Source organism: Penicillium lagena, assembly GCF_028827675.1.
Source record: "Penicillium lagena strain IBT 129212 chromosome Unknown utg000003l_segment0_segment0, whole genome shotgun sequence".
In the NCBI taxonomy this organism is placed as follows: Eukaryota; Fungi; Ascomycota; class Eurotiomycetes; order Eurotiales; family Aspergillaceae; genus Penicillium; species Penicillium lagena.
Genome location: NW_026623224.1, coordinates 594,886 through 613,759, shown reverse-complemented (window position 1 = coordinate 613,759; position 18,874 = coordinate 594,886). Strand labels below are relative to the sequence as shown.

The following is an 18,874-nucleotide window of genomic DNA, read 5'->3' as shown; positions in this document are numbered from 1 at the left end:
TGCAAGGTAGCAAGACATTAACACTGCGCTTAGTTCCCCAAAATAAAAACCCAGACTTCTAACTTTAGTCCATAAAAGCGATTCACCCATACATCTGAATCAAACATGATCGGCCGTCGTCCCGTCATGTGTATTTCCCTCCGCTGCGCCTTGTGCTCCGGGAACCACACCATCCGGATCCATGACCCAAAGAGGTCGGTCAAGGAACTTGAGCTTTGGAGTGATATCATTTTGCTTTCTCCATTCCATAAGCCTCTCCCAGTTTTGGCAAGTGTGAAGTGATTTCCAAGCGGACTTGGGTGCAGAATAGCCCTTGATCCAGTTATAGGTTAACACGGAGGTGTCTCCATGGCATTGGATCGTCTGACGTAGGACTTCAAAGCAGTGTCCTATGTAAAGGTTGCAAGTTAACGAGCAGAACTGAAGATATAACCGACAAGGATCGAAATAAAATCCAAAGGGGAAAACTCACTCATATGCCACATAATTGCGTCGTCTGACTTGTTACCAAAGAATTGCTTGTCCCGATAATGCTCAAAGTTAAACCAGGCACCTCTCCGCATAATATCAACACAATGCAGCTGATGGGTAACCTCTAAAATACCGACAAACCGCCCCTGTGTGTCGTTGGGTATGCGCACACCTGTCTCGGGATGTCCATTGAGGGCTTGGAACATGTCTGGGTCAATAGGGAAGGATCGGCCGTCTGGTTGCAAATCAATTAGCTGGTGTATTAATATTTGGTTGGCATGGTGGTCTTCTCACTGTTGATGAGCTCTTCCCATGCTTGATCTGTCTCGTCACTCGGGGGACCAGACCACGGAGTGGCTTCCCGGTCCGGATCTGTGAAACGATGAAGTGAATGCTCAACTACATCCAACGCCGGGGCTGTATGAGCAAATAGCATTAGTGATCTGTACGTTTATGGACCACAAGGCAATGTTCAGCAACACCAGTATATGCTAGACTCACATGGGGCAATAATTTGGGGTTGCATCCATTTCGCGACAGTATCAGTTACTCGTGGGAGCTTGATGATCAAGTATGCCATTCCTGAAATGTTCGCAATGAAAAGGATTATGTTGAGCCACAGAATAACTCGGTGGCTATTTGGGACACATTTCAACTTTCCTAATGGCATTGCACGACGTCGCGGTGGGTGGTCTGCCAGCTCGGTCTCCAGCAGATGGTCCTGTTCGCTGTCATTGCAGCTAGACCTGTCAGTGTCGTGATTAGGGTTGGAGTATTTCTCGTTCAACATCTCCATTTTGCAGTGATGGTTTGGAATAGGAGAATGAAGTTCAGCACAACAGGCACTTGACCCAAATCCCTAGATCTAAACTATTACGTACTTTGATCATTCCTTCTATCAGACTCTTATGTTTAGGCCCAACAGTTTCTCATTCTCAATTGGCGGCATGTATGAAGCCCGTGTTTCCTGCACGAGAAAGCAATACTCCACAAAACAAGGTAATTTATCGGTGTAATACAATCATACCGTCAATTTCGAATGTCGCTAAGTAGGCCTTGCATGAAGAGAAAATAAGCACTATGCCAAACCTACATACCTAGATGCATTGCCAATGTCACCCTATTATCCTCCAATCATCGCTCATATGGCTTAAGCTTTGCGGGGAAGCGTGGCCTGAGCGCCATGCCCCGACGTGTCGTCACGCTTGCCAACCTTATTTATAGTTATCGCTTAAATAAGAATCGTGTATCTTCTAAGTACTTGAATTTAGTTGTATTGAATCCCAATTGATACTATTATCGATCATATTTCCAATATGACCTTTTAAGTTTCAAGGGACAAAATGACAAAAAACAACCCCCGCCCCATCTCATCACGTCGTCGTGTATCATTGATTCCTCACAACCAACCCCGCTCCTCGCCCCAACTACACCAAAGCCCTTGGTGTGTAATCAATCTCCATCCTCCCTTGAGAACTCGGCTTTCTTGTCGCGCCTCAATCATCGTAGCCGTAGCTTGCCCAAATGGCTGCCGTCGACGTAAACTCGCCGCCATCGATGAGTTCGGTAGAGTCGTCACGTTTCTTCTTGTCGTCGTAACCGTAGCTAGCCCAGATGCTGGCCGACGAAGTGAATTCACCACCATCGATTATCTCAGTAGTGTCTTTGATGGGGGCGGCTTGCACGCTGACAAGGAGCCAGGTGAACAGAGTAGCAATTTTCGAAATCTTCATTGCGGCGAGCAAGATGCACAAGAGAAATATCCCGAAGTCAGAACACGTAGTAACTTAATGATATGGGGGCCGGGTCGTGCTGTCTGAGAAAGCGTGTAGCCAGATGTCAAAAAGGCCGGTGTTTAACAGCAGACTCAGTCCACGTACTTAAATATTATCTCGTCATCTCAGAGATCACAACATGCTCCAAAAAACACTGTAAAGAGTATATTTGTAATATGCACTGTCACCCCTAACGCATGGAAAGAAGGAACCGTAATGCATGTTTTACCTGTATGTACCTAGTATCTGGCTTCTTTGCCCTTTACGTCTTAGAGGAGAAAGACCTTATCTTCGGATACTGGACCATCCAGTCTGTATGGTTGGAAATAGAATCCTCCTATCCATATCTATGGCTGAACTGTTAAACATGGTCACGCTGAATGAGACCTCGTGCTAGTCTTCTCTACATGCACAGCCAACTGCCTGATTCGTTTATCACTACTCCCATGACCTGCTATCTCTCTGGATTTTCCCTGTTTCCCCTCTCGCTTCTGCCAGGATTCTTAGAACAACGCTTGTAAAAATGGGCGTCTTACATGCCTAAGCGAGGCTTGTTCTCAAAGATATAGGGTCTAGATATAGTGTTTTAATAAATGGACCTACTAACTACCATTCTCGCATGGGTCTGATCCCGGTAATTGCGTAGTATGTCCCCGATCGACTGAGAAAATGCCTCAACAGGTAAAGCAAATATGTAATACCCTGAGGTCAAGAAGAGGAAAAATAAATAAATCTCTTTCTTTTGGAGGATCTCAAAGATCCAAATTTAAGCGAGGCTTGGCATCTCCGGTGTCTCTGGTATAACCGATCTGTCGTTTACCATTGCCGAAACACAGTAATACGAGGGTTGCTGGGAGTCTTCCTGTCTTGCTGTTGTCCATTCTTGCGATGGTCTTGCTCTGTCTGGTAAATCATAGGCGCTCGAGGCCTTTCAAAGTCTCTCGCGCAAATCTCCTTTCTCATGTTGCTTAGTGGCAAAAAGAGTCTTTCCTGAGCTTTCTCGTCCCTTGTTCATCTGGTGTACCATTATAGTATTGCTCACAAGGACATGCAAAAGAGACGGCGCTCAGGCTCTAACTCAACTTTTTGATGCAGTATGCCTTCCCCGTTAGAGGACGCAATGGATGTACCTCTTCTTTCCGACACCCTGGAAGCCCCAAAGGAGGGAGACGAAGAGGAGTGGACTGCTAGCTATCCTACTAGTCCCCGGACACAAAGGACCAAAAGATTATTGCTCTTTCTGTTATTCTTCCTGGTGCTGTTGGCCAACAATGCTTTTTGGCTCTGGAAAGGAAGATGGAAGACCCTACAATGCGAAAAGGACTTGACACAGTCCTGTAGGTTGCCGAAAAGAACGTTTTAACACTATATTACTTCTGACTAGTATGGGACAGATCCTCCAGTGCGGTTCATCGACAATCCGTTCTACCAGTTGACAGAATACAGTGCTGAAGATGAGGGTAAAGCACACGCAGACCAGCTGTGGAAGGACCTTTTCCCCTGTTCGTTACCCGCAGTCTCTTCTTTACTCTCTCATGTAACATCTACATAAGTTAACAATGATTGTTCTACAGTGGGAAATGGCGTTCTGTCTTTGGAAACTGACGAAGCACATTCTCATGGGCTGGCGGAGACGGCACCAGATCCCATTCGACCTGGTAACGGAGTATACATAATGAGCGGATACCATAGCCTACACTGTCTGGTGAGTCTGAGTCTTTGAAGTGGATTTACATACTTGTCAAAACGGCCATCTGATATGGATCTTCTTCAAGACCGTCCTCCGCGGCGCTCTATTTCATTTCCATCTTGGTGAAAATCAAACGGCACCGTGGAATCACTTGGTTCATTGTCTCGATCAAATGCGTCAAACGATGCAATGTAACATCGACACAACTTTACTAGCTGCTAAGGACCCTGATCACTTTATCGATGGACAATCGCATCGGTGCAAAGATTTCATGGCGTTGAGGGAATGGATGACCGACCACGCAGGGTAGAGGACGTTCGTATGAATATAGGGTGTGGCTGTGGATATAAACTTTTATATCAACACCCCCAAATAGCGCACCAGTTTGAAGTCTTCTTATACACAATCATTTAACACCTAAGGCAAATTCACCTTGCCTGTGCTCACAGCTTTATCCCATAGCTACCTTCCATGAATTGAGTTGCTTCTTTTGCCACGACATCAAATTATCCCAATTGACACATTGTTTGGTTATACCCCAGCCCAACGGGTTTCCCCATCTATCTGCAACTTCTGATTGCGGTGTTCCAGGTGGACCCTGGGGCTCGATTTCCAATACGCCGCCGCACATAATGCTTGAACGCAAGTATTCAACGCAATGTTCAACATGATAAGCAGCGTTTTCATCATCATCCATCGTTGCTTGCGTGATATTATGAACACTGTTGTAGTATCCAATTCGTACGATATTCTAGTAGTGGTAGTTTTATAGGGATCAGCATTACCGGCCATGGCAAACTTGACAGCATAGAGGATTTCGTACAAGGCAATGAAGTTGATGCAAGTTGCTGATATGATAGAACTGCTGATTTTGAAAAGCCACTGAGGAATTTCCAAAGGGGTTGGCAAAACCCCGTCCAAGATCGTGTTGCTGCTCATTGTTCGCAATCCATACGCTTTCAGATCCTTAGAAACCGGCAAAGGTGAGTGTTAGCATATTATCGGTCTGTCCAGAGCTAAAGAAAATATACCCTTGACTAGGTATGCCCAATTTTGATTAGTAAAATGAGACCAGCCCACGTAGCGCTCATCCGGTCGCATGACGGTTGGAATTCGCGGCGAAAACACATTGCGTGGAATTGGCGATAGATCTGAGAGGTGGGACCTAGTTGAACATCGACCAAAATCTATAGCGAAATGGCTGATCAATCCTCCTGCGAACCCTGCGAGAAAGATAAACAGGTAGATGAGTGTTCTCTTCGTGCTTGATTGCATTCGAGCACGGTCGTGGGACTTGGTCACGACTGGAAGTCCTTCGCTCTCCTCCTCATCACTTCGAATAGGACGATAAGCTTCGGAGTTTTCTCTTTTGGTCAACCAGGAGAAGGATTGCATGATGTCTTTCTGCTCTTGTTCTGGCGTGATCGCAATTGGTTTCGACGGGAAGATGGGTGGCAGGATGTCCTCGCGGGCCTCGAGGGGTTCTCCGATCGAAATTCTGATCAAGCAATTTAGGATCCCTAAGACCACTTCCATCGACTCTAGCCTTGTCTTCCCCTCCCATGGAACAAGATACAGGCTTCGGTCTTGCGCCTTTGATACCTGTATACCTCTTTACATCTATACGACCATACGTGTTGATACTATACGGCATTGTAATGACAGGTTATCGGTAAAGTTACTGTGCAAGATATGGGTGCAGGACCCCCGCATCTTCCAGGCTAAGGACAGATTAGCTCTGCTAAGCTCTAATAGGCCTTTCTGCAATGGAACGTTGACATCCCGAGCTCTGTATCCACAACTTTGCAGATACGGAGTGATAGTCTTCGTAGCGAAGCGAGGCCTATGCCGTTCAAACAATCCGGCTAGATACATGTCTATCCCGCGATGAAAATGACTGCAGATGGACAAGCAAAACCCTGTATCACCCAAGTAAATTCCCAAAGGCCAACACGGCCTCAAAAAAGGGAAGGATTATCTCGTGGGCCGAGGTTTTGCTCGTCTCCAGGGTTTGCTTTGTATGCCCGATTCAGGTTCTTGTACCAAAACGCTCCAAGTTTCTTGCCTCTCTGAAAGCCCTGTGCACTACCAGGTGCTTGCTGAATATTCAATATGGCTGGTAAAGGCCCATATGACATTGAAAGCTCCATCAATGACGCAGACGAGTCTGAAAATGGTCATCTCTTGTTCCCCGAGACCCCCAAAAGAGCCGCAAGAATCAAGAACTGGTTATGGCATAGCATCCTCGCATTGATCGCACTGGGCTGGCTGATTCCTCTCTTTCGAACTCCCATGGAGGTCAGGATATGTGACACGCTTGGTCAAACGCCTCTGCCACCAGAAGTCTTTCAACGTGTCCAAAAGACATTTTTCCCGGATGAGCGGTATGTAGGTCCCTCCAACGAGACACACCATCACTGGGATCATCTGGTTGCCGGCCACGATGCACTATACGTGCCAGATGCCGAGGAATATGGGCTGCCGAAAGGGATTCACCCCCCGTTCGATCATCCGGGCAAGGTCAATGGGGGGCCACCGCAGTTCTACGTGGTTTCCCTGTTCCATCAGTTGCACTGCTTGGTGAGTGATTGTATAAGCTTCTAAATTCGCAATATTCTCCCTCGCTAAGACTGAGCCCACGTCTCAGAACATCGTGCGCTTTCATTATCACCAGGTGAAGACCGGCTCCCCTCCTCTTGGAGATTATAGCGAAGAGGCCTGGGATGTTCATATGGATCACTGTTTCGAGTACCTCCGACAGGCGATCTCCTGTGGCTCTGCATTTGCTATTGAAGGCTCTTCGCCCCTCGAAGATCCGAGTAAAAACGGCCATCTGGCCTCCACTGTGACAGGGTGGGGAGTAGAGCATGAATGCATTAACTTTGAAGCTCTGCGGGCCTTTCAGATCAACCAGGAAAGGGCCTATAACGCTACCTGGCAAAATTCGATATAACAGTCGTGAGGGGGTAACAGGGACAAATTCAACCCGGGCGAGCTTATCTCTTTGTTTCATTCGTAAAAGGTGGCGCTAGAACGCACCCCGCAACAGTAGACAAACCCCTCCCATCTCTTAAGAAACCACAGATTCACTTATCTTCCGCCCACGCAACACAGCACAATGACCCGTCCAACCCACCGCGCCTACCACTCAATTGCCACCCCACGGCTGCTCATTCGTAGTGCCGTCCCATCGGATGCCCAAGCAATCGCCTCTCTCCGCGGCGATCCAAAAAACAACCCCTACACGCCTGTCGAGCCCAACCTATCAGCCGCGGTCTTCGAGGACAGAATCCGCACCTGGACGGCCAGTGCCCAGGAAGGCAAAAATGCCTTCATGGTGATTATACTTCTAGATAATCCGACCTCATCTGATGGTGCTGGGAATTTGATCGGGTTCGGGGGCTTTAACTGTTTCGAAGCCGAGAGTGATTCTCCTACTGCGCAAGTCGTTGCAGACACAGGAGTGATGATTGATCATGAATATTGGGGGACGGGGTATGCGCGGGAGGCGGTCTGCGCGACGGTGGAGTATGGATTATATACGCTTGGATGTGGGCAGATCACGATGGACACGAGCGTGGATAATGAGCCGTGGCGAGGGTTGATGCGGTCGATTGGGCTAGGGCCGGTGGAACGGCTGCGAGAGGTTGGTGGAGAAGCAAATCCGCAGCAGGAGTGGGTGTATCGGTTCGGGAGATCTGAGTGGGAGAAAGCAAGGCAGCAAATGATGGCTGGTGGGAAGTGGATGTTGGACAAGACTCTATAGATACAGAAATTGAATGAGTGAGCAAGCACAAGGATACATCCACAGGTACGGCAGTGAAAAGGGGTAAAACGGCCATATATGGTATAATTCATGGCTTTCCTGGCATGAAACCTATACATAAGCAAAAACAAAGGGCCAACGGTAGAACTGTTCTGGCGTTCGCCGAGCGATTCTTCGCTGGGTTGAAGAAACTGTCAACAAAATATACGGCTAGTCTAAAATTGCCAAAGGCTCTTTTTGGTTCTATACAGTAACTTCTCACCGGATATAAAATATTAGATAATATTACATTTTCGAGAGAAATAACTCATCTCGAACAAAGTGCTGCGGCTCCCCGCTTCGTGTCTTCTGCAATATCGCCGACTTGGATTACGATGCCCATGCCAGACCCCAGGTGCCATATAACGTGGCAATGGAGGAGCCATAGCCCGTCATTTGCCAAAGGGAAGCGAAGCACGACATGACCATTGCGCGGAACGTAAACAGTGTCTTTCCGAAGAGGGTTGAAAGTATTTATCGAACCAGGTGGCGGAGCTGTTGCCGGATCAAAAGGATTATATGTTCCAGGGTAGCCCGGCTCAGATTGCTTTGTTGACATGACATAAAATTCATAACCGTGCTGGTGCAGGTACGCGGCCTAGTTAGATGCAAGTGTTTTTGAAAGTGTGCTTAGAGAGCCACAGGTATTTTATGAGAGTGAACTCACAAGGTGGAAAGCGTGTCCTTTGTCGTCGATATTATTTAGCACGAGCTCCATCCACCTCCCCTCTCCGGACTCGTGATACCATGGAACGTTTAGCGACCACATTCGGCTGGGCTGATTTATTACACGTTCCCATTGGCCTCGATCCAGGGCAAGAAGTGGCCGGGCTTTCGGGTCGGCGACTCTCCAGGTGGTGTGATTCACGGAACCTATCGGTCTTAGGCCCGTGTCTGACCGAATTGACATCTTCGTATACAAAACGGAGGTCTCAACAGGTTCCTTCACAATGTCTATGACCGGACTGCCTGATACTTCTGCCAAGTTGAAATAGGCAGCCGGCTCATGGCCGTCGTCTCTGTGATCGTCTTTCCTGACATCCTCACCACTGTCACCACTCCACACCACAGGGAAAACTTGTCTTCGTGTAAGAGCGAAGTTTGTTAATTTGAAGTTCCTGGTTTTGCGTTGAGTCAATATGCTTTTCGCCATCTGATCACATACTACAACTGCAACGTATGAACTTACTCTAGGTCCAGAGCAATTGTCAGCTTCGATCCTACTTCATATCCTTGTTTCATGTCAGAATTGCTTGCTCCGGGTACTGCTACTGAGCTTGGTAATTCTGTAGGTGCGTGTTCAACGAGGACGTCTATCCGTTCTCCAGGATATAGCAAACCAATCGAAGTCGCGCTAGGGGTATTTGGTGCGACTGGGTTTCCACCGTCAACAGCAATGACTGTCATACGCGCCTGTGAAAGTGAAATTGAGAAGCCAGCCGAAGCTCTAAATATATAAGTTAGTTAGGCCAAGCATGTCGGTGAGACACAGCACAAGACTAAGCAATCACAGTGCCGGGGACCAAACGGACAACTAACCCAGTGTTGATAACTCTTAGTTTAATCCGACTACTCTCCGTAAAGGATACCACTGGTTTCGCAACTGGACTGCAATCCAGTGGCCGCCCCCTGAGAGCCATCGAGCAGTTGAAGTAGCCTTTCCCATTGATGAGAAGAGAATCAGGTGCAGGCTATGGACGACATTAGCATGTCGAAGCATGATGAAAGGTTACCCATGGCCTTTTGTACCTCATAGCCAAAGTGGTTTGGATCCTGAAACCAATCAAAAACGGCATTTGCCGGCCGGTGATACCAGTCACCGACAAGGAGGAGGTATTCCGGTTGTTGCTTGTAGACTGAGATGTCTGACACCAGACTGGCATTATTGGCTGGCTGATGGACCACGAGCCCACCAAACAACCCATCGGCCCGCTGTAAACCGGAATGGGCATGATACCTTTGCGTGTATTAGTTGCTAACTGTCTAATGTTGAGGGGACATGGGCCGGGAAAGAGAAAACTAGATACCAGAATGTGCCGAATTGCATGTCATCGATGCGAAATCGATATGTGTAACTCTCGGATGAGCCAATTGCACACTGACTCAATCCGACAACCCCGTCCATCTCGTTGGCCCCTTTACATGGCCATGACATTACCCAGTTAGCTTTGCTGGGAATCATGATCCAATAGAGGCAGCCCACCGGGGTACCGGCTTACCCTTCATAGACAAACCATGCCAATGGATAGAAATCCCTTCTTCCTCGGAATTTTGAACAGAATTGTAGACGTCGATGACGAGTTCATCACCTGACCGCGCCTCAATTGTAGGACCCGGAAATTGTCCTGGCGTGCTAGTAAGCGATATGATGTCGGTAGAACAATGGCATGGAACGAAGCGGATGAAAAGAGAAAGAGGTTGGACGGATAAAAATTCCATGTTGAACTATACTGTGTTGCGACACCTCACCATTGATTAGATACACCGGTCTCATAACCCCGTCCGGAGCTCGCTGGTCCATCGTGACATTCCATGTCATGCCAATGGTGATGGGATCACGAAATATGTGTCGTTCCGGGTGAAGTACGTATAAATCATTCAGATCATTCTCCACACCAGGAGTTGTTGAATGCGACGTGTTTTGGTCGCCTGTATGAATGATGTTCATACGACCGGAGGAGTCAAGCAAAGAATCAAATTCTGGCGACACGCTCCCGACAGCAGCAGCAGAGGCATAATAACCAGAGGCATAATGACTGTAATAAACGTAGAAGCTTGAGGTAGTAAGAAGTAGCACGGCGCAGCTTGCAAGGAAAAACAGTCGCCTGGGCTGGCAACGTCTATCCAGCATCGTCGTCAGTTTCAACATTGTCATAAGCAACCTCACCTATTATTCCTCCCCGCGTGGCCGGTCTCGGAGAGAGCCGACTTCCGAGTACTTAGAGTTTAAAGTCTCGACACACGGTAGGAAAAATTATTGGGCCAGCTCCAGACTAAATAATATGATTAGGCGAAGGATAGCCCCGAGATACTACTGTAGTAGTTGCAGAGGAGCTAGTGGTGGTTAGCTGGCTCTGTCGGCGAATTTGCTGAAGCCCATGTGGTCAAATGACTGGTATCGCGGCTGCGGCCCTAAAGACCCGTTCTCCACTAGGGTTGTCGGATTAATTAATATGAGCAGATAGCCATTACTAGCGACCACCCGCAGACATCAGAATGACTATTGTACAAGATTTATAAACACTTATTTAGTTCGTTGGAAAACTTCGATGAAGGCATTCAACTTGAAAAAAAAAATAAAAAAGGCTAGTAATTAATTGAATGCACGTAATGGAGGGAATTAGTAGAGCTGGTGACGATATTGTTGGTTTACAAATTTGTCGATGCCGATTGCCGGTACGATATGAAAACATAATGCCGATTTCGTCAAAAGCTCTAGGAATAAGATGTTAAGATGGTAAAATTTGTTAATCAACGGGCGGGTTCTCCCGGAGCAACTCCGGGCCCATGGCTGAGAAGATATTGCGACTAGTCGAACTCACTTAAGGAAAGATTGTCGGTGGACCTCCTGCAAGACATGCGTCCAATATCCTGGGCTAGTTTCTAGCAAATCAAGTTACCACATGGCACCCGTGCCCTGGATCTCGGGTAAGGATTACAGGCCGCGGTGCTGTGTATATCAAGACTAGCAGCAGCCCTTCTACCGTTTGCCCCAATTGACAACAAGATTCAGGACAGCCTAAAAGAGCTTGAAAGATGCGTGTCAACCACTACTATGGAGTAGCTGTGGCTGCTGCCACCGCAGTGTCGGCCGCGTCGCTCAAAGATGTCAAGCACGTCGTCCTTTTCATGCAAGAAAACAGAGCATTTGACCATGTGAGCACCTGTTTTGCTTATCTCACCCACAAATGTTTTGTTAATGCAAACACCTCTACATTTAGTACTATGGGACGATGGCTGGTGTCCGCGGTTTTGCTGACCCCAATGTGCCGGTAGACTCAGCGGGCCTCTCTACTTTTCAACAGTAAGTATACTCTGACAGAATACGTACTATGGAACAGCTAATGTTGTCATTCTTATCAGGGCCATCAACCCACCCCAGAACGGGAGCCAATGGCTGAGTCCCTATTATATTAACTACCTTGGGGGAGAATATATCAACGCGACCCAGTGCATGGGTGCTGGTGGCAATGACTGGATTTCCATGCATGCGGCTTACGCCGATGGCAGTTACAACAACTGGACAACTGCTGATACCGGCTTCAGCATGGCTTACTTTACCCGCAAGGAAATACCCACCCATTTTGATATCGTTGAGGGTTTCACCGTGCTGGACATGAATCACCAGAGTATCCTGGGACCGACTGATCCAAACCGTTGTATCTGGTTGAGCGCGTCGGTCAACGTACCTGGATCACCGTCGAATCCCCATGGCGACGGCGGTGCAATGCTAGACAACACTGCCTCACCGGGTAAGTCTGCCCTCTGGAGATGGGGAAGGGAAATCATCAAACGCTGGCGACTAATCTCAGTGAATAGGATGTGATATTGAAACACCGATAAAGGCCAACTGCTTTCCCTTCACCTGGAAAACGTTTCCAGAGTATCTCCAAGAGGCTGGAGTATCGTGGCAGGTGTACCAAGACCTCGACAACTTCGAGGATAACCCACTTGCGTACTTTGCTCAGTATCAGAATGCGCCCAACGGATCCGCCCTAAGGGAAAAGGGTAACTCGTATCTCGGCTTGGAAGCTTTCTACGAGGCAGCTGGCAATGGCACCCTACCGCAAGTCAGCTGGATTATTGGAGCACAGGAGTTATCTGAGCACCCGCCCAATAGGCCTGCGGATGGTGCATGGCTCCAACAAAAGGTTGTGGAGGCCGTGGTCAACAGCCCTAAATACGAAGAGACCGCTCTGATTATCAGCTACGATGGTAAGGCCATCGCACTCTCTACGTAGCCAGGTCACAGACTTTAGTCTACCTAGATAACTAGATCGCACAGGTACTGATGTCCTTATAGAGCAGGGAGGCTGGTACGACCATGTGCCACCCATCGTTGCCCCTGAGGGAACTCCAGGTGAATGGCTGCAAGATCCGTACCAAGAATTTGGTTACGTACCCCTTGGCCCAGGTATGTAAAACCCATGCTGTTCAGCATTAGTTTGCTCGTGCAAACCAGCTGGCTGATGACGGTTTAGGTCCCCGTGTTCCACGGTATATCATCTCGCCGTACACCCGGGGCGGCAATGTATTCACCGAAACCTCCGATCACAACTCCGACATTCTATTCGTGGAGCAATGGGCCGCCGCGCAAGGTTATAAGGGCGTCTACAGCAAGGAGATGACCCAGTGGCGTCGCGACCACATGTCCAACTTGGTGAACGCCTTCGACTTTGACAACGTAAGAACAATGACTTCCTATGATCTCTGTCTCACTGAGCAACTAGGCAATTATTAGGCGATTATTGTCGTCGTGGATACTAAGCACATATGCTAATGAATTAATAGCCCGACTACTCCAAACCCTACATTACCCCAGCCGAACATCCCCCAACTGAGCCGAATAACCCAAGTGACTACACCGGTGAGATAGCACTACTCGGCTCACTTACCGGACCTTGGGCTCAGCCTGCTATGTGTTTGTCTGAATACTCTGATCCTCAAGCGCCTGTCCCATGGGGCCCAGAAAATTCACACCAGGACCTCAGCCTCCTTGTCGAGGAGGGCTTTAAGCAAGTCCGTGGTCAGCTATCTGAAGGCCGCTTCTTGGTCTTCGAATCGCTCAAACTAGCCCTGACAAACGTCGACGGCAAGTTTGTTGGTGTGTCACCTGCAACTGCCGCACATGAAAACATTCGCCAGCGTTGGATTTTGCACTCCGTCAACGACCCTCTGTCCATGGATACCTTCTACATCCAGTCTGCACTAGACATGACCTATATCACCAGCTTGGGTTCTCTCACTTCTGACATGAAGGATGCACAGGCATACACAATTTCCTATACGCCAAACGGGGCCACCTACAGCCTGAGCCGTAGCGAGACGGGCAAGAGCGAGAAGGGCAAGAGCTTCCTCAGTTTCGGACACGGTCATGGTTTGTCCATCGCCTGGGAGGGTGCTGAAGCTGGGAAGTTCAAGATATTCAGTGTTTCTTATCACTAGTGGCAACGTTGGAGACAGTGTTCTGAGTGAATATACTCGCTCGGCAAGTAACATGAATATAAACTGCTGTATGGCTGCTACCAGGTTACCGAATAGAACATTTGGTCTGTCTGCCTGGTTTACCTTGACTCTGGACCTGAGTCAAACGCTGAGTAGGAGTCCACAGGAGTTTAATAATTCCAGATGCTATTGTGGGGGCTCCCAGGGGCGTGATACTCGATTCTAAGAATGGTCTGCTCCATCATGGAAACAGATGCAATTACAGGGACGTTCATGCCGTGCCGAAATGTGCCTCACTCAAACTAGTATAATATATTCCCCTTATTAACGAGCTGCTAATTGTGTCTAATTGGTAAGTAAAGGTACTTGCTAACTTTGTAACTTATTGCAGCTGCAGACATAATCACCGTAGCTCTGTGCACGAGTGATCTGCTTCCTTTAATGTTGACAATATTGAGTTGGTCTAACCGGCCCCTTTCATAAATTACAATTTATTACGGGCCCTCGCATTTATGAAAGGGGCCGGTTACACAATTGAGCCCATTTTATCCTTGGTCCTTTCCGTACGGTGCATGAGTAGCTATTTCTCCCAGTACATAAGGCGTCTTTGGAATTGCGCAGTCAATAAGCTCTGCCAATTACGCCTATTTATTTATTTTTTGGCGCAGCGAGAAATCAACCAGCTCATATCCCCGGATTCGAAGGGGGCCCGGGTACTCTTCGAACCCGGGGAAGCATGAATTCCTCAATTCTCGGCCGGCTGCCCTCAGAAATGATCGATAGCATCATAGGCCGAGTTGAAGGCCGCAATAATCTCAAATCACTCCGCCTGACATGCCGGGCTCTTAATAGCTTTGCAACCCGGTGGCTTTTCAGAGATATCTATATCTCTGTCTGCAGTCTCAGAGCATCTGAGCGATTCCATAAACTTATCAAGAAGTATAGCCATCTGGTGCGCGAGCTGGACGTCGATGGGATATATGGCCCGCGGTCTGATTGCTTATGCCCATTTGAGGTCACTCCATTCCTTGAAAGAATGCCTTTCCTGCAGGAAATTCGCATATGTGGACCCTATATCTCATGGTTTCATGACGAGATCCCGTCCGATGGATTTCTTGAATTGCTCCGGCGGGCAGGTATCCAGACATCTCCTCAAGTTCGTGTCTTACAGAACCTCCGTTGCTGTAAGCTCCCTACGCGCTATTTAGAATCTTGTGTGGCTTGGTAATAATAAGGGTGCGGCGGAAGTAAACATGGATCTCTGGATGGAAACCGACGAAGACTGGTTCTTAGAGGACTTTGGCGTCGTCTTCATAATCCAGTCGCTATAGGAACTTGATCTCAACGGCTTAACACTTGCCTCCAAAGATCCGGAGGTCCCCCCAGGCTTTGAAGGACAAACTGATTTGAAGACGTTGTGTGTCAAAGATTCTTACATTGATATCGGGGCCTTGCATATCATGCTCTCGTTCCCTCGAGCATTGACTTGTCTTCGGCTCGAAAATCGCCCTCCCCATGCAGAGGACCGACCTGACGGGTGGGGTGGCACGAGGAGAATCGGACCCCTGCAGATCTACATCAGGCAATTGCAAAACAACGTCTGTCACTGGAGCTATTGCAGATCCAGGGTTGGCTGCCGGCCTGTTCAACAAGCATCGACTTCAATCTATCCCAGTTTTCCCAATTCTGGGAGTATGATGATTGCTATGAAGACTCGTCTGGCAAGTTCACGCGAGGCGGAATAGATTCATCAGTGTCCCTATAGCGCAGATAAATGGGAGTTATGGAGTCAAATTGGTGCACCGATACGAAGAGTAAATTTCAACAAGGGGAATTTCCACGTAATGACGTCCCCGCAAGCATTTTCCTCTACACCATCCTAATAAGGAACTCGACGTTCCTTACGATAGGTGCGCCTTCACTTCACCCAGTCTGAGATTGGACCCTTCGAGTTGCTGATTGACGAGCCCAAGCCTCGTTGGTACCGATGGGAAACAAGAAGCGAATGCAACAGTGAAGGCCTCCTAACCTTCCCTGGACTAGTATTAGGAACCTCGCTGTGGGGAAAAGCTTGTTAGGCCCTCAATTCCAGCGGCACCAGCAAGAGAGAAGGTACTTGGACCCGAGCAACCCGACACGCTGACCAGTGTCACTAACCTTGGCAATGTGCTCTCCAGCCAAGGGAATATGAAGAGGCAGAAGCGATGCATCGACGGGCGTTGGAAACACAAGAGAAGCTGCTTGGACGCGAGCATCCTAACACGCTCACTAGTGTTAGCAACCTTGGTTTGGTTCTTGAGAGTCAAGGGAAATATAAAGAGGCGGAAGCGATGCATCAACGAGCACTGGAACCATGAGAGAAGGCGCTTAGACGCTAATATTCCCAACTAGCTACTATTCTCGATATCCTCTAGACTTCCTGAATCAACAAGGGAAACGCGAAGAGACTTCATAATCCTAGACCTGTATCTATAGCATTTCGTGCAAAGGCAATATACGTGGAGATATAATATCTATACTTGGCAATTTTTCCTATAGCACTGTAGACCCTTATAGTTTAATATAGTTCCGAAGCACGTCTTATAGATTTATGTTTCCTTCAAGTAGGCCATCTCTTACTTGCGGATAGTAGTAGTTTTCATACATCGAGTTATATAATCGTCCCCTTCCTATGCATTCGCCTTATCAGTACTTCGGTTTTATGTATCTTCCTTCTAGTAAGAGTTCTACCAAAAATAGTATATTCTTGGATAATATAATTATAATGACATAAAAAATTAATATAGGGAACTAGGTCGGCACAATAATGCAACATTGTCTTCCATATCCCCATCTCAAATGTTTTTGTGGATGATCTTGGCGTCATAGTAGTAAAAAGCGGACCTTATAGCTGTGCGTGTCGTCCTGTAATCCGCCACTCTAACACCTTGTAATCTTTGTTTGAAACAGCTATCGAATACGGAATCGAAGAATCATCGTTTCTGCTACTTTCAGGCTGTATACACGATGTGGACTGGGAGTGGCGGTGCTCGAACCCTGCAGGTACCTAGTGGGCGTTTTATCACATAGGGCCTTTCATGTCACCGCTCTCGAGCCTGCATTAGGGCGTGGTTGGAATTCAACCACTAATCTGCAACTCGACTCAGTTAGGCGTAATGCCCCTCTCTCAGGGTTCCGCGTTATCTCTTTGTCTCAAATTCCATATCGCCATTATCCAGGATGTCCCCGAAGTTTCCCACTCTCTTGACAACCCGATGGTCTGCTTCTGACCCATCGCTCCAGTATCCAGTCTACAACCCCGCAACCGGTGACATCATCACCACCGTTCAAGCCGGCAACGAGGCCAGTGCCTACGGAGCAGTGCAAGCTGCACAAGCTGCCTTTGAAAATGACTGGCGCTGGCGCAGCCCTATGGAGCGCAGTGCGCTGCTCTTCGCATGTGCCGACGCTCTGAGCTCTCACAAGGAGGAACTTGCCGAGATTCTGTGCCTGGAGAACGGCAAGCCCTACGTCGACGCGCTCCAATTCGACGTGAATTTCCTTATCGGGGTCTTTAAATACTTCGCCAGTCTGGTCGACAAACTGCCCGGCGAGCACTATGATCAAGGACCCACTTGCTCGTCCGTATACTACGAGCCGTTCGGCGTTTGTGCAGGCATCGTTCCCTTCAACTGGCCGCCGATACACACGGGCGGAAAAACAGCGCCAGCCCTGGCTGCTGGGAATACCCTTGTCTTAAAGCCCGCAGAGCAGGCACCTCTGACATTGATACGTATTGTGGATATCATCTCCAAGGTCCTGCCCAAAGATGTTGTGCAGGTCGTGCCGGGTCTGGGCACTACCGTGCCTCAAGCCCTTATCAACCATCCTCTTGTCAAGATGGTCTCCTTTACAGGGAGTTCGCCTGCGGGTGCCAAGGTGGCAGAGGCAGCAGGCAGGAGCATTAAGCCCGTAGTGCTTGAGCTCGGAGGTAAGAACGCCTTCGTTGTCTTTGACGATGTGGATCTCGACAAAGTCGTGCCCTCGGCGCTCGAAGGTGCATTCTTCAACAAAGGAGAAGCATGCACGGCTTCCTCACGATTTCTTGTTCAGCGCAAAGTCTACGATGAGTTTTGCTCGCGACTTGCTGCCGCAGTGAGGAAAGTGAAGTGTGGCAATGGCATGGATCCCTCAACGCACGTCGGGCCGGTGGTTTCCAGGGCGCAGAAAGAACGTGTCGAAGGATACATTAAACTTGCTCAAGACAACTCACAAGTCTGCATTGCTGCTCAGTCAGAGCTTCCAGCCGATCCCAACTGCAAGAATGGATACTTTGTACCCCCGACGCTAATCACAAATGTCCCCCGAGGTCACATTCTGGCCAAGGATGAGATCTTCGGACCGGTGGCGACTGTGACGCCATTTGATACGGAAGAAGAGGCAGTGTCTATCGTCAACGAGTCGGAATATGGATTGACATGCGCTATCTTCAGTAAAGACCACGAGACATGTCTTCGGGTCTCCCGAAAAGTGGATGTTGGTATGGTTTTTATCAACAACTACTATAGAAACGTGTTGGGACAACCCTTTGGAGGAACTAAAAACACAGGCTTCGGTCGAGAACACTGCATCGAGACGCTGAGATCGTGGGCGCAGCCGAAGGTCGTCAAGCAGCCTTCGGGACTGGGTCCTCTGCCTAGCTGGAGGGCACTCAAGGATGTCTTCTAGATGAGGTAGAACATAAGAATTTAAATATGCTTCATGCGGCCATGAGGAGAGAAAATTCATTAAAGTAGACCGTGGATTATCAAGGGAGAAAAAGCAGAAAGGAGAGAGAGTATACTTGGGAATCATGTGACACACAATGATTCCCGCCCGCGTACCAGAAACAATTCGAACAGAACCGACCAAGGAAGCTATTGTGATGAGAAAACCATATTTCCGGTCGGGTGCACTGCTCTCTCAGAAAATCAACAGTTGCACCCTGCT

The 18,874-nt window shown here is 48.4% G+C and overlaps 8 protein-coding genes across 8 annotated transcripts; 5 read left to right on the top strand and 3 right to left on the bottom strand.

The window, feature by feature from the left end:
• Positions 1 to 99: 99 nt before the first annotated feature.
• On the bottom strand, positions 100 to 1,267 carry N7510_005382 (oxidase ustYa family protein; the record flags this gene model as incomplete). The annotated part of the gene is made up of 4 exons (XM_056977308.1): positions 100 to 389; positions 473 to 706; positions 766 to 888; positions 973 to 1,267. 4 exons carry the CDS (start codon positions 1,265 to 1,267, stop codon positions 100 to 102), a joined length of 942 nt encoding a protein of 313 aa, XP_056833340.1.
• A 700-nt stretch (positions 1,268 to 1,967) lies between these two features.
• Positions 1,968 to 2,204, bottom strand: N7510_005381 (uncharacterized protein; the record flags this gene model as incomplete). The annotated part of the gene is made up of 1 exon (XM_056977307.1): positions 1,968 to 2,204. One exon carries the CDS (start codon positions 2,202 to 2,204, stop codon positions 1,968 to 1,970), a length of 237 nt encoding a protein of 78 aa, XP_056833339.1.
• A 1,138-nt stretch (positions 2,205 to 3,342) lies between these two features.
• Positions 3,343 to 4,246, top strand: N7510_005380 (uncharacterized protein; the record flags this gene model as incomplete). Its single annotated transcript, XM_056977306.1, has 4 exons — positions 3,343 to 3,583; positions 3,641 to 3,748; positions 3,821 to 3,951; positions 4,022 to 4,246. 4 exons carry the CDS (start codon positions 3,343 to 3,345, stop codon positions 4,244 to 4,246), a joined length of 705 nt encoding a protein of 234 aa, XP_056833338.1.
• A 1,802-nt stretch (positions 4,247 to 6,048) lies between these two features.
• On the top strand, positions 6,049 to 6,889 carry N7510_005379 (oxidase ustYa family protein; the record flags this gene model as incomplete). The annotated part of the gene is made up of 2 exons (XM_056977305.1): positions 6,049 to 6,516; positions 6,584 to 6,889. The coding sequence occupies 2 exons, from the start codon at positions 6,049 to 6,051 to the stop codon at positions 6,887 to 6,889; spliced, it is 774 nt and encodes a 257-aa protein (XP_056833337.1).
• Positions 6,890 to 7,054: 165 nt separating this feature from the next.
• On the top strand, positions 7,055 to 7,702 carry N7510_005378 (GNAT family N-acetyltransferase; the record flags this gene model as incomplete). The annotated part of the gene is made up of 1 exon (XM_056977304.1): positions 7,055 to 7,702. The coding sequence occupies one exon, from the start codon at positions 7,055 to 7,057 to the stop codon at positions 7,700 to 7,702; it is 648 nt and encodes a 215-aa protein (XP_056833336.1).
• A 307-nt stretch (positions 7,703 to 8,009) lies between these two features.
• On the bottom strand, positions 8,010 to 10,409 carry N7510_005377 (multicopper oxidase-domain-containing protein; the record flags this gene model as incomplete). The annotated part of the gene is made up of 8 exons (XM_056977303.1): positions 8,010 to 8,339; positions 8,409 to 8,859; positions 8,931 to 9,188; positions 9,281 to 9,432; positions 9,491 to 9,698; positions 9,769 to 9,877; positions 9,961 to 10,094; positions 10,225 to 10,409. The coding sequence occupies 8 exons, from the start codon at positions 10,407 to 10,409 to the stop codon at positions 8,010 to 8,012; spliced, it is 1,827 nt and encodes a 608-aa protein (XP_056833335.1).
• Positions 10,410 to 11,497: 1,088 nt separating this feature from the next.
• N7510_005376 (nonhemolytic phospholipases C family protein) lies at positions 11,498 to 13,906 on the top strand (the record flags this gene model as incomplete). Its single annotated transcript, XM_056977302.1, has 7 exons — positions 11,498 to 11,617; positions 11,683 to 11,765; positions 11,825 to 12,213; positions 12,281 to 12,676; positions 12,765 to 12,875; positions 12,943 to 13,145; positions 13,253 to 13,906. 7 exons carry the CDS (start codon positions 11,498 to 11,500, stop codon positions 13,904 to 13,906), a joined length of 1,956 nt encoding a protein of 651 aa, XP_056833334.1.
• Positions 13,907 to 17,125: 3,219 nt separating this feature from the next.
• On the top strand, positions 17,126 to 18,613 carry N7510_005375 (aldehyde dehydrogenase family protein; the record flags this gene model as incomplete). Its single annotated transcript, XM_056977301.1, has 1 exon — positions 17,126 to 18,613. The coding sequence occupies one exon, from the start codon at positions 17,126 to 17,128 to the stop codon at positions 18,611 to 18,613; it is 1,488 nt and encodes a 495-aa protein (XP_056833333.1).
• Between the last annotated feature and the right edge of the window lie 261 nt (positions 18,614 to 18,874).